Source organism: Esox lucius, chromosome 13 (assembly GCF_011004845.1).
Source record: "Esox lucius isolate fEsoLuc1 chromosome 13, fEsoLuc1.pri, whole genome shotgun sequence".
Lineage (NCBI taxonomy): Eukaryota > Metazoa > Chordata > Actinopteri > Esociformes > Esocidae > Esox > Esox lucius.
The window spans coordinates 12,287,603-12,301,103 of record NC_047581.1 but is presented as its reverse complement, the minus strand read 5'-3'; the positions used below and the strand labels follow the sequence as shown (position 1 = coordinate 12,301,103).

The 13,501-nt window shown below is 41.5% G+C and overlaps 1 protein-coding gene across 2 annotated transcripts; it reads right to left on the bottom strand.

Moving 5' to 3' along the window:
- elovl7a (ELOVL fatty acid elongase 7a) lies at nucleotides 1–13,370 on the bottom strand. Of its 2 annotated transcripts, none has more exons than XM_010876153.5 (8): nucleotides 13,270–13,370; nucleotides 6,205–6,283; nucleotides 5,652–5,842; nucleotides 3,916–3,996; nucleotides 3,578–3,634; nucleotides 3,379–3,484; nucleotides 3,074–3,210; nucleotides 1–2,125 (listed from the first exon to the last, which is right to left on the bottom strand). In XM_010876153.5, exons 1-8 carry the CDS (start codon nucleotides 13,288–13,290, stop codon nucleotides 1,853–1,855), a joined length of 945 nt encoding a protein of 314 aa, XP_010874455.1. In that variant the 5' UTR covers nucleotides 13,291–13,370; the 3' UTR covers nucleotides 1–1,852. The 2 variants fall into 2 exon arrangements, with proteins under 2 accessions (XP_010874455.1, XP_010874456.1); XM_010876154.5 differs by lacking the exon at nucleotides 13,270–13,370 and adding an exon at nucleotides 5,977–6,080 and having other exon boundaries at nucleotides 2–2,125; nucleotides 6,205–6,285.
- Between the last annotated feature and the right edge of the window lie 131 nt (nucleotides 13,371–13,501).

Here is a 13,501-nt window from a genome sequence, read left to right as displayed (position 1 = left end):
CAATTACAGTACACATTTATTTTACATCATAAATAGACAAATGCATTCAATTTCACTTAACATTATACAGAATGACAGTGGCATCATGTCTGGAGGACACTCATAACAACATGGACCCTGAGGGGCTCAGATAAAGGACCCGGAGGGGCTCAGATAAAGGACCCGGAGGGGCTCAGATAAAGGACCCGGAGGGGCTCAGATAAAGGACCCGGAGGGGCTCAGACAAAGGCAGTGACTCGTAACCCATGGGGATAACATGCTGACACTAGAGCCAACCTCCGGAAATACATCACAGATCAGCTCCATCGCTGTTGCTTATTGGACTCGGCCAGAACCCAAGACAATGGGGTTTTACCACACTTCTGGAGGTCCATCCTACACTCAGCTAATGCGTCGTCCTCAATCACCAGTGGAGCTCTGAGGGGAACACCAAATGTGATCACACCCAGTGGGAAAGCCTACTTGTAACTGTCATAACCATGGCATAAAAAGAAACAAGTACTGAACAATTTGGAACAGTGGATATACATTTTTTTTTCATCCAGGTCAAACTAATGGCTCCCTTTTTAAAAATGTGCCATCATGCCATGCTTGTGACATGAAAACGTTGCTCCGGTTCCTGCAAGAACAGTGTTGCACTACACCTTTCCACTTTGTCTTCAATGTAATTTCCGTTGGACATTATAAATACAAAACAGTTATAAAGGAGATTAGGAGCAGGTTGGCATTCCGAGTTTCTCAGCACCGTTAGAGGTTGTGACTCAAACCAGACAGAAGTGGATGAGAATTTTACAAAACAGCAGTTCAACGCTAATACACTCCACTCCCTATACAAACATACTGTATTAAAAATATAAAAAGTTTTGCAAGATAGAAAAAATTATCTGAATCCTACAGGCAAAACTAGAGTGATTTAGCACCAACTCTAAACAGCAGAGGAGAGGAGATTAGGGGAAGAATGGGTTCTGGTGGAACAGGAGTGGAGAGGAGATCAGGGGAAGTATGGGTTGTGATGGAACAGGACTGGAGAGGAGATCAGGGGAAGTATGGGTTGTGATGGAACAGGACTGGAGAGGAGATCAGAGGAAGTATGGGTTGTGATGGAACAGGACTGGAGAGGAGATCAGGGGAAGTATGGGTTGTGATGGAACAGGACTGGAGAGGAGATCAGGGGAAGTATGGGTTGTGATGGAACAGGACTGGAGAGGAGATCAGGGGAAGTATGGGTTGTGATGGAACAGGACTGGAGAGGAGATCAGGGGAAGTATGGGTTCTGGTGGAACAGGAGTGGAGAGGAGATCAGGGGAAGTATGGGTTCTGGTGGAACAGGAGTGGAGAGGAGATCAGGGGAAGTATGGGTTCTGGTGAAACAGGAGTGGAGAGGAGATCAGGGGAAGTATGGGTTCTGGTGGAACAGGAGTGGAGAGGAGATCAGGGGAAGTATGGGTTGTGATGGAAGAGCAGTGGACAATGCTGCTGAACTGCCCACCAAGGGTAACCTAACATATCTAACATAAAAAAGATGTACTAAAAAAGACTCATTGGCTTCTACTACGGCTTTTCATAACAACACAAAAGATAAAGCACATATAAAAATGTAAATTGGTCCAATTCAGTACAGCTTTTGTCATAACTTTGAGATTGCCTTCGCAGAGAGAACAAAAACGATCAGGAGGTCTAGAGGGCTGGGGTTGATTCTCTTCAAATTCAAAAGTGCACCAAATTTCATAGTGGAAAACAATACTTGGGAATTCCTAAATTTGAAGTTCCAAGTCTAATTTCAGTTCCTGAATAGGCTGATATTCAAATGAGATAGACCCCCAAACCTGAGCCTGATTGGCTGGACCCACTGTCACTCAGACTTGTGATGGTATCCATTTCCGTTGGTCATTTCTACATTGTTATCGCCATTGGTTTTGTTGTATGGGTGGGCCCATGTCTCGGCCTGGAGGACCTTGGGCAGTCTTTTACCCTTGGTGTAGGCGTGGTACCAGAAGTTCAGGAACAGAAGGAGGAAGACCAGGCCGTAGAGGCCGATGATGTAGATGAAGATAGGGAATTGGTAGGGGCAGTCCTTCATGAAGAAATACTGCCAGATGTGAGTGGTCACAATCACAAACTGGATCTGAGGTCAGAGGAAGGTAAAATATTAATTGTATTGCACATACATCCCATGTGTACAGTACTTAAAACGTAGCCAGTTTGTTAGGTACAACACCTCCGTCAAGTCACATGACCACAGGTTGATCTATAAAACCAGGAAGACCGACATCAAGGCATTCCGTTTCTATTCTATTAAATGTTAGAATGAGAAAAACTAGTGACCTAAGCAACTTTGAGTATGGTGACTGGCAGTGTCAGGCAAAGAAAGTTCCAGTATCTCCGAAATGGCCATCACAGCAATGTGGGCACTTCCCACATTATTTCTGGAGTGGAAAACTGTTTGTTCAAGTTCTGTTTTGACATAGCTTGCAAGTTATGAATCCAACTTTCTGGAATTCCCCTCAGGTTCCACTCCCATCAGATTTTAAAAAGCAGCTCCAGATCACCTGTAGAGGAGTGGAGAAACATTCCCAGCTCTGAGAAACCACAGTTCCTGTTGTGTCATTGTGATGGCAGAGTCCTTGGGCCCTTCCTGACCGGTGTCAACAGTACAGGCTGGTAGTAGTCGTTAGGGCCCTCGGTGCAACATTTTTAACGTCACTGCATATATGCAAATGTTGCGTTGTTTCATATCTTCAGTAACACTTTGTCACATGGATACGTCCAGCAGGATAGCGCTCCATGTAAAAAAAGATTGTCAGAACGGTTTGAGAAACATGAATGACAGTATGAATGTACCGCTGTGCGTTTTGCAGTAACGGAGTGGTGTCCTGGACTAACATCTCTGTGGAACATTCCAGACACCTAGCACAATCCATGAACAAAGAAATTCAGGCTATTCCGGCGGCAAAGGACATCCGTCCCAGGACTAACTCAACGTAGCTAATAAACTGGCCGCTGTGTTTATCATTAGGGAACCATTCCAAGAGGCTGATTAGAACCACATGGCCATCTCCTGCACGGTACATACCAACTGAATCGTGGTGAGGTACTTCTTCCACCAGAGGTACTTCTGGTAGTCAGGGCCCAGAGCAGACAAGCCGTAGTACATGTACATGACAACATGGACCACACAGTTCAACAGGGCGTGGAATGTCCCCTGGCCACCTAAAGGAAGGGAATAGCTATTTATTAGTATTACCTTCATTACTGTTAGCTGTTGTATAGAGCAATACTACCACTGAACAGGAATGTTTGTGGAAATACCATGTCTACCAGATAGTTGAATCCCCTGCTGCTTTGCAATAAAGGTTATAGACCACTTTTGTTATGTACCTGCAGCAAAGCGGACTCCGAACCACCAGGTGAAGGGCATGATGGAGTGATGGTAGACATGGAGGAAGGTAATCTGGCTGTTCTTTTTCCTCAGGACAAAGAAAATCTGAAGGGGGGGGGGGTACAGCCGTATAAAAATGAGCTGAATGACAGTGAAAATGGACAGACTTCAGCGAGACACAGAAGGGAACTAACTTACAGTGTCCAACATCTCTATAAATTTTGAGAAGTAGTACAGCCAACATGTCCCAGCCATCTGAGAAAGACAGAGACAGACTGATTATTTACCAGCAATTCAGGAAAAATTACAGGAATAATTCTCTCAAATCAGAAACCAAATCAAATTCAGGCCTCACAGCACACAGAAAACATGGAGTGAATCATGCCTATGGAACTGCCTGAGAATCAATGCTTCTTTGTTTCAATTGTATTTTGCAGCATTCTACAGTCATATAAAAAGTGGAACTGCCAGCATTAGCAAGTTGCCAGGACTCTGGTTGTACTGCAGCAGGTAGGGTCACATTCCACAGCTCTTACCCGCACAGCCTGTGGAGAGTCAGAGTAGTCCACCAGGTCACAGTGGAACGTGTAACCAGTACCCCAGCCCGACATCACAAACTACAGGAAGAAAAAAAACATTGATATGTCATTAATAAAAATGTTTTTACCATTTAGTAGATTCTCTTAGCCAGAGCAACAGTTTAGTAAATCATCAGAATTGTTGCTGCATGTCTAGACACCAACTGCAATACCTTCAGGGCTGAGTCTGAGGTCATCTGATTGCACACTGAGTTAAAATGCAGTGTTATTACATGACAATAGACCTGGTACCAATCTGGTACCTAACGAGCCGAGACTCAATTGCAAAATACTCCAAATCAATGACAGGAACCTAAACATAAACCAGATTTAATAGCCCTAAACTCAATGCCTTGTCAAAATATTCACAGCTTTGTTTTCCAAGCTATAGAACACAATATTTGAAATACCACATCATCAGTAAAATGTTTGCCATTAGAAGAAATACCTGGTCTGCCCAATATGCAACACCAGGAGAAAATAAACCTAAACCAGGACAGTAATAAAGAAAGGATGGTACCAAAACATAAATTCAAACACTGTAACATCACCACCCACAAACACACCTGCCTTTCTTGTTCAATCTCACTGAGGCCCAGTTCTAAACAAAGATAAGAGAGGTTCCACAGCCCCAGTCAGCAGAAAGGAATCTAGTTAAGCATGTCTACAGACCCAAAGACATCCTGTTAGTGTTAGAATGTCTTCTGCGTTGCTGCTTTAAGATAATTCACAACTCTGTCATTGTGTGATTAGTTTAAATAACAGGAAGGAACACAAATCACAGAGGTCAGACCTGTGTCTGTGATTCAAAATACAGCTCTTTCCTTTCCAAAAAAGCTGAAAAGGATAGTTTTGAGTGAGGAACAGAAGTGTTCAATATGCAGTGGTCGCTTAATTTTAACCCTTCTGCTCCTAACCTAAAACCTTCCTTTTCGACTTTTTTTGGAAAGGAAAGAAAAAGGTGCAGAGGTCTCTTAATTTTTTCCAGAGCTGTATGTTTCTGTGTCCTGTCTAGCTTGTACAATGAGTACATAAGTCAACTTATTTTTAGGGGGATCTTGAAGGCAAATTACGCATCAGAGAATACCTATTCAGGTATTACATTAGCAAGAATCACTGCAATTTTTTCACAGCTATCGAAAAATTGTTGTTGGTTGGTCAGTCATTGTATTAATCAACAGCAGTTCACACAAAACAGCTAGTGTAAACTAAACATGCATTGTTTTCCTTTTGACGTTGGGTACATCTTTGTGCCTTTTAATTCACTTAAGTGGCTGTAGGTTAAAGTGTCTGAATCCAGCCCTCTGTCAACAGTGATGACGGCTGCACCCAGCTATGTTGAAGATGTGGTTCCTGGGCCACACAAGAACAGGCATGTTTAGCATTTTATTGATTTGAAGAAAGGCAGTGCGCTCTCTTAAGTGCTCTTTTAAAGAATTTTTTTTCAGGAAAATGTCATCTCTAGAGGTCAGAAAACTCTGAAACAAGGCAAACTCTTCTGCTATAATTTAACTATTTTTTTTGGGTGGGGGCTTTGGAGGGGACGATTATTGCTGTTACCTGTGAAATGATGGTACTGATGCATGGTGTGCCATTGTCATCCTGAAGTGTACACTCATAATGCCTTAAGAAGGTACAGCCATTTAGTAGCTCGGCTTAACATCTGGGAGGAGTCGATTGAGAAAAAGACCCACCTCGTAACACATGTAGAGGGACAAGGCGACCACACTGAAGTTGTAGATGATGAGGACTTCTTTGAGGTGATAGGGCTTCCGGTTCTCCATCAGTCTGGGCCCCAGCCGTGTGACAAAGTAGATGTACGCCACGATTATTACGGTCTGGGGGAGCGGTGACGACATCAGAAACCAATTTTCTGTCCTAGAATCTGGGGAGCAAAGAGAGGTTTAACCTACGATTCAATAACACAATCTCTCTTGAGTTTTTGACAAACCTTTCAACGAAGATATGCCAACAATATGAACATGTTTAAGAGGGTAGGTTCAGAGATGATTCTCATGCCTTGTAATGATGGTCAGCGCTATTTCATCAACCCCAGAAGGCCAGGGCTAGATGAACAGCTAGATGAACAGCCAATATCAGTCTTTTTCCACCGAACCAGAACACTTAGGAAGAAAACGTTGCATAATGCTTAATGCATGCTTAATGCATACACTGTTCATTTGGCTTTACAATAGTAAACTAAACAACCAATCTATTACTGGACAGCAGTTAGTGACAGTCCCTCACCTGCGTTTTTCATGAAGTTCTCATACCACAGTCCAACCCCGGTTATTAGACCTCTTAAGTCCATGTCTCCAGCAACAGTCTTAAGGGAGGAAATGCAGAGGTTAAAGGTCAATGCAGAGTGGAAGTCAGAAATACATTTAACTCCAGAATTGTTGGCACCTTCATGAAAAGGAGCAAAAAGGAATATATAAAAAGAACCACACAGGCAATGAGTGATATATTTGGTTTAAAAAAAATGGGTAAGACTCATGCTTTTATTTTCAAAGACATTTTTGGAACAAAAAAAGTTTTCCTTTAGTAACACACATTTCAGTGAAAATGCAGATTCCAAAAACATTGGCACCCCAAATGTCAGTATTTTGTGGAGCTTCCCCTGGCGCGAATGACAACATCAAATCAATCAAATTTATTTATAAAGCCCTTTTTACAACAGCAGTTGTCACAAAGTGCTTTACAGAGACACCCGGCCTTAAACCCCAAGGAGCAAACAACAGTAGTGTTGAATTTCAGTGGCTAGGAAAAACTCCCTAAGAAGGTCGAATTTTAGGAAGAAACCTAGTGAGGACCCAGGCTCAGAGGGGAGACCAGTCCTCTTCTGGCTGTGCCGGGTGAGATATTAAGAGTCCAATTGGAATAATAAATACATTTCTCTGGGCTAAATCCAGAGTCTACTTGATTTTAGACTAGGTCAGAAGTATGACCAGGTGGACAAGGACAGGGACAGCAACGGGCCCCCCAAACCAGGTAATCCACAGGTGTGGAACAGGACCTCATCTCCTCCTAAAATTTTTAACTGGAGGAGACTGAGAAAAGTTAGTAGTACATCCCTCATATCCCCCAGCACAATAATATAGCAGCGTAACACCTTGGAACTGAGACGGGGGGGTCCGGCGACACTGTGGCCCTACCCGGGGGAGGCCCCGGACACAGGCCCAACAGGCAGGAAATCAATCCACCCACATTGCCAGGCATCAACCAAAGGAACACCCACCAACCGCAACCTGCAGCCTCTTTTTGTAGTGTTTAACAAGGTTGGAGAACACTTGGAGGGATCTTGGACCACTCTTCTATGCAGAACATTTCCACTTCATTGAGATTCTTCTTTCTCTTGTGAACTGCCCACTTCTATTAAGACCACAGTTTTTCAATTGGGTTCAAGTATGGAGACTGAAAGGGCCATTGCAAAACCTTGATTTTGCGTTGCTGCTCTTTGTCAGTTTTGATGTGTGCTTCAGGTCATTGTCTTGTTGTAAGACCCAACCACTGCCCAGTTTCAGCCCTCTGGCAGAGGCAACCAGATTTCATGCTAACATTTTCTAATATTGAATGGAATTCATTATGCTACTGACTTTAACAACTGTCCCTTAACCACTGGCTACAAAACAGCCTCAAAACACCAAAGAACCACCACTATATTTTACCGTGGGTATGAGCGCCACGCTCTTTGTATGCAGACCCTTTCGTCACCAAATATGATGATGGTGTGCATGGCCAAAAAGGTGTGCATCTGACCACAACACACAATTCCAGTTGTAACTCCAAGGTTGCTTGGCAAATTCAGATGCTAGGATGTGTCTCATGAAGGGTTTCTTTTGTGGAACTTCGCCCAAAGACTTCTGGTCATGGAGGTGGCATCACTGTTGATTCTGAAACTGTGAAACCCCAAGATTCAACGGAAATTCGCAGTTCTGAAACTGATCTTTGGGCTCCTCTTTGCCGGTCTTATCCTCCTCACCGTGCATGGGGGCAATATGTGGCTGCGCCCCTTCCTGACAAATTTTAAACAGTTCCTTTTCAAATATCTTTTACTATGGCTCTGATTGGGCTCGCTGGTAATTTCAACTGAATACCTATTTTTTGTAGCCATTCCCTAAACTATGCAGCTCAAAAGCTTTTTTTTCCCCCCAAAATCTGAGTTGAGAACTCTGTTTTAACCCATGTTGATGGATGACAAAATGATTTAATCTGTGTGTTACCTAAGTGAAAGAGGAAATGGTAAGACAATAAGAACGTTCCTAGACACTAAAAGCAAAGATGCTAATTCTTTGCTTTTATTTATCGTATTTTTCAAGGGTGCCTATGAGTTTCCCACATGTTTTTGACAGAATAATCTTTTCGGGAAGATAACACTTTTGCTGGAATGTTTTTTATTAATAGAATAGTCAGCAATTTCTCCAAACATTTAAGGAACATTAGATTCATTATATTTATTATCCATATTATATTATTGTTTTAGCTCACTTTCTTGAGGGGTGCCAATATATATAGAGTTTGTAAATATATTTTAGGGAGACAATCAGTAGTTCAAATGATCCAGACCAAGTTGAACGATCTACGTCAAACGATCCACACCAAGTAAAATCCCCTATACGCAATCCGATTCTGTTGATTAAAACGGTCAAAAGTAGAGGTCCTTATACTACAACCCATTAGCTACTAATAATTCAGAAATACTACACTACATAGTGAATGGGTTATATACATTAAAACTTCTCTAAATGAAAGGCAGCATTGTTGAAACGGCAATCAGCATTTGGCTGCCCTCTGTCATTGTGTCTATGGGCAACAAGGGAAGGAGTGTTGCCAGTACAAAGAGCAGCAGTCAGGGTTGGTCTCACAGTATTCCAGTCCCTGTATGGTAAACTCTGATGTAGTGCGCATGGTCACCACACAGGAGGTTGCACCGCACTCATTCACTGGATTTGCGTTACACACATTTACTCAGGGGAAAGGTCTGTTTTGCGCCCATGTTTGTTAAATTAAGAGGATGTCAGTTTTGGTATACAACTTCTAATAACACGGTTCCCAAGGTGCCATGCCGGTTGCCAGGCAGGAGGGGAAGATTAGGATGCAATAAGAATGAGGAGCAACACTGGATCTGTCAATCAGGTTGTCTGACCCTCCGACGGATATGGAGTGAATCCTCACAAAAACATGAAACCATGCAAGCCTAGTTCAGCCGGATCGCAATAGAAAGTATTGCCCTCTTGAGATTTGAAACCGGGTTGCCCACGTGAAAGGCTGTGTCACTAACCAATACACCACAGAGCTCTAAGTTCAGTGAGTGTCAGTATAGCCTCTGGGGTCTATGAACAAATCCTTTTTTGGATTTGTTCCACTGGCCGTTTTAACAGCTAATTGGCCATTTGTTAATGATATTGATACAGTTAAACTGACAAACGTTTCTTACTAAGTTTACCTCCACCACAAATTGCGTCTATGAACTGTGGCTTTTGCCACTGGCCAGTAATAGGCTTTACCAGTATCTACTAACTTCCTGGAATAGTCACAGGAATTGAGCAATTGCTAGTTAGTCTGCCAAAGCTATTTCATTTCATGGCATAAGAACATATTTTTTTCTTTCATGGCATAACAATATTCTTTTTTCTTTCATTCGTGAATGACATTGATACAATAACTAATCAAGAAAGGTGACGATAACAAGTGAAACCAAGAGAGAATCATGGAAATAAAATAAATAAATGGCGTTGTTCACTATAGATTTGAACTTGAGCCTTCCACGTGAGAGGCACTGTCTTTAACCATAATGCCACAGTATTACGCATTTCACCAGTAGCTAAACACTATTGAGTATTGTGTTAAATGGCCTAATGTTTCTTATTAAGTTTACCTCCACCAGAAATAGAGTCTATAAGCTGTTAGCTTTGAACAGCTTATTAGCAAGTAAAAGGCTTACTGGTATCTACTAACTTTTAGGAATAATCATAAGAATTGAGCAATTGCTAGCGAGAGTGAAAATTTACTTTTCTATGCCAGAAACAGTCGCAATATAACGGCATACAATTTCAGGTTTCCGATTTAGCCAGCAAAGTTTTCGTCAATACAGAATAATTGCCAAAGCATACTTCGCTTCGCCTGCGAGGAGGTACGAACTCGAGACCTATAGTTCACAAATCCGCTTTTCGAACCACTACGCTATTTAACAAGGGGTAGTCAGTCCGTCAGTCCGTCAGTCCGTCAGTCCGTCAGTCCGTCAGTCCGTCAGTCCGTCAGTCCGTCAGTCCGTCAGTCCGTCAGTCCGTCAGTCCGTCAGTCCGTCAGTCCGTCAGTCCGTCAGTCAGTAAGAGACACTCGCTCTTCTTAGCCGGCTCCGCTTATGCGGTCCGGCAAAAAGATCAGCCCCTTTTTCAGTTGAGTCACTGCACATCCTGCAAATCAGCAGTAGAGGGCAACAATCCTTTAATGATAATCACTTTACACATTAGATCAAAACAGAGATCCCACCCTGGAACCTTGATATGCATCTCAATATTCATATTTCTCTCTTTTCACAATTCAAAGTATTACAAACATAGACAGTTAATCTATATGCCAACTTTACTGTATACATTCTCTCAAATATTCTGATCCAAATGTCAGATGTCAACCATCCTTCCTCACATGACAAGGACCAACGTTATTCCAGGACCATTGTACAGGTCTGGTTTTCATGTGTAATCACGAAGAGTAACAGGAATTTACAGACTGAATAGCTAAATGATGCTAGCGTTATTGTTCTGACACTCCATTCAGTAAAACCACAGCCTGAAGACACAGAATACCAAGACGGAGAACAAAGCTGCATTCAAGAACAATTATGCCCACACTGAAAGCAGCCAAGCTTTGCTGGGATATAATCAGGGGAAGAACTCTTATTTGATTGAAAGCAATAGCTACAAGGGACTTCGAGATTCGGTCTGTTTGTTGTGTATTCTTGATGGTGACCAGTGAGCCAATAGACTGAATTATTAGAGAAAAGGTCTAATTTGCACAAATAATAGGAACATCATTGTGTCAAAAAGAGGTTAAGATATTGAAACTTCTCTTTCTCCCAATCAATCGGAAAACTGAAGTACCCTAAAGATCTACACGATGCAAGACCATCCAACATGCCTGAAACTATCCATTCAGCCCTTTGGGGAATGTTACCACAAATATCAATAAAACACAGATTCTTCTCTGAAACCTGTATATCCACATCACTGTCTACAATGTGGTGTAGAACGTTCGAGAGAATGGGATGCACAGGGTTCTGGTAGAGAATACAGCATACTACTTCCCAGATTAGAAAGTAAGCTTTAACAATCAAAGGCTGTCTGACTGGTTTTCAAGGGAAGAGTATTGAAGGGGAAAACTGTATTAGTGGAGCAACTCCCATTTCAGTGCGCCTAATAACCCTAGAGAAGGCCAACTGATGGAAGTTCAGTCACTGTACATGTAGCCCAAACTACAGGATATTCCTCAACTGGCTTTACAGGTTGGAGCAGGCTAAAGTTTCACCTTTCAAAATTGAAAAGCTTGAGCCAATGTCAAGAAATACTACAAACATTGAATTTGAATAGTGAACACTTGTAATTATTAACTAATATTGTGAAGATATCATCATAATGGAATTGCAGATTATATTTCATGGCATGGAGTGAAACAAACACACAGATGAAAACATGTTTATAATAATCCTATCCACTCAAAAACATTTATTATAACACCAATTTGGCTATTCTTGTGTGGACCCCAAACATTACTCCCATTCAACCTATTTGTCCTAACCCTAAAATGTACCCCTTAAAAAGATGACCTGTGTATTTACCAACATTGACCATAAACCAAAAATAACCTTTTTCTTAATTGGAACTAGCAAAAGTTGTCCTTGCAGAGATTATGGTCCACACTAGGATAGTAAAACATGTACACACATCAAGTCATGCAGGCATCTCCTTTGACCGATAAGGTGTGGTGCCTTGACATATTAGACAATGGGATAGTATTCATGGCGCGCACGCACGCACACACACACACACACACACACACACACACACACACACACACACACACACACACACACACACACACACACACACACACACACACACACACACACACACACACACACACACACACGCTTTAACTTGTTCGTTTCAGTTGATGCAATTTCTGACAATCATTTTATGCAACTCTGACAACTAACCGTCTGACAGCTCCCACACTGATTCAGACAAATTAATCTCTGCTCCTCCACAACCAGGTTTTCCAGAAATGTCTGTCATCCCAGGAGCCGCAAATGTCCAACTTATTTTATATTGATTCTAGGAATATACTAATCAGGATATCTGTAGAACCCGGGCAACAATCATTTTTCCACCAAAGCTGGGTTCAGAGAGTAGATAGATCAATATAAAAAGGCCAGATGATTATTTGAATAATGCTGGGCCAGATTATAATTTGAATATTGCTACAATGCAATCAGAATTAGATTCTTCCGAAACCGATCGGTTCCTAGATCATCCAAGAATCATCCAAATTCAATGTCGTTTTTAATTTATTTTCTTTTTAAATTAAAACGATGATGATAGATGCTGAAAATCTGGATGGTTTTGAGTCACTGGAAGGTAGGATTCCTGGTGGATATAGAGGGGAGAAAGGCAAAACAGCCAAGACTAAATATGTTTTATTGACCCCAGTATAGGTTGGTGTTTCCTTGTAACATAGAAAGATTTCAAATAATTGCATACATATAAGTCATAGGTAGACTCAATTATGGTAAATCTTAATTATCTTAATTACTATAAAATATGATGGAAGGATCCTATTAATATTACGTTTTTTGGGGGGGGTTTATATGTGAAAAGGTCCAGGTCGAATTAATCCTTAATAATAGCAAAAAAGCTTTACGGAACCCATATATATTTATCCAGATTAAAGTTTTAACACTGGCCACATGAAAACAAGACTCCATACCAGATAACCGGCATTTCAACAGGTGCAAATGGATGGAAGCGACATAACACCTTCATGAGGTTGACAATCCTTTCAAACCATTTAAAAACCTAGTCGGACCAACATTGACAAATTAACAAAGAAATAAAGTTGTCCAAGACTTATTATAAAAAAAAAAAAAACACATTGTCCAAGACCTATTATAATTTTGCCGTATATAAAACACATTTAGTTTAATGATAATAAGACTCATGCTTAGAATTCATAAAGTGCATGCATACATTGTTAATCAATGTATAAATAATCTATTTATCAAATTCATCTGATATACTGCAATAGACCACAAACCTCCAATTTTGTGAGAAACATCCCGAAGTCGTACGTTATTACTCCTCTTCCGCCTTCCCTGAGGCGCAGCTGTGAGCAATTGAGGAAAGGCGTGTCAAACTCTATTTACCAATTTTCTGAGAATCTTGCTCCCTCCCTATGGTCTAACCGCGGTGCTTTGATGGAGGAGGGCGGAGAATCAGTTTGCATGTTGTAAGGTAGCCTACTATATTATAATTTACCACCTGAATGT

What these genes read in the sequence shown, in the direction of transcription:
- elovl7a (XM_010876153.5), bottom strand. Translation starts at nt 13,290, where the DNA reads ATGTTTCTCACAAAATTGGAG. An exon ending in ACTCTCCACAGGCTGTGCGG is followed by an intron (nt 3,635 to 3,915) that starts GTAAGAGCTGTG and finishes TGTCTTTCTCAG; the next exon opens with ATGGCTGGGACATGTTGGCT. An exon ending in CGGAGTCCGCTTTGCTGCAG is followed by an intron (nt 3,211 to 3,378) that starts GTACATAACAAA and finishes CCCTTCCTTTAG; the next exon opens with GTGGCCAGGGGACATTCCAC.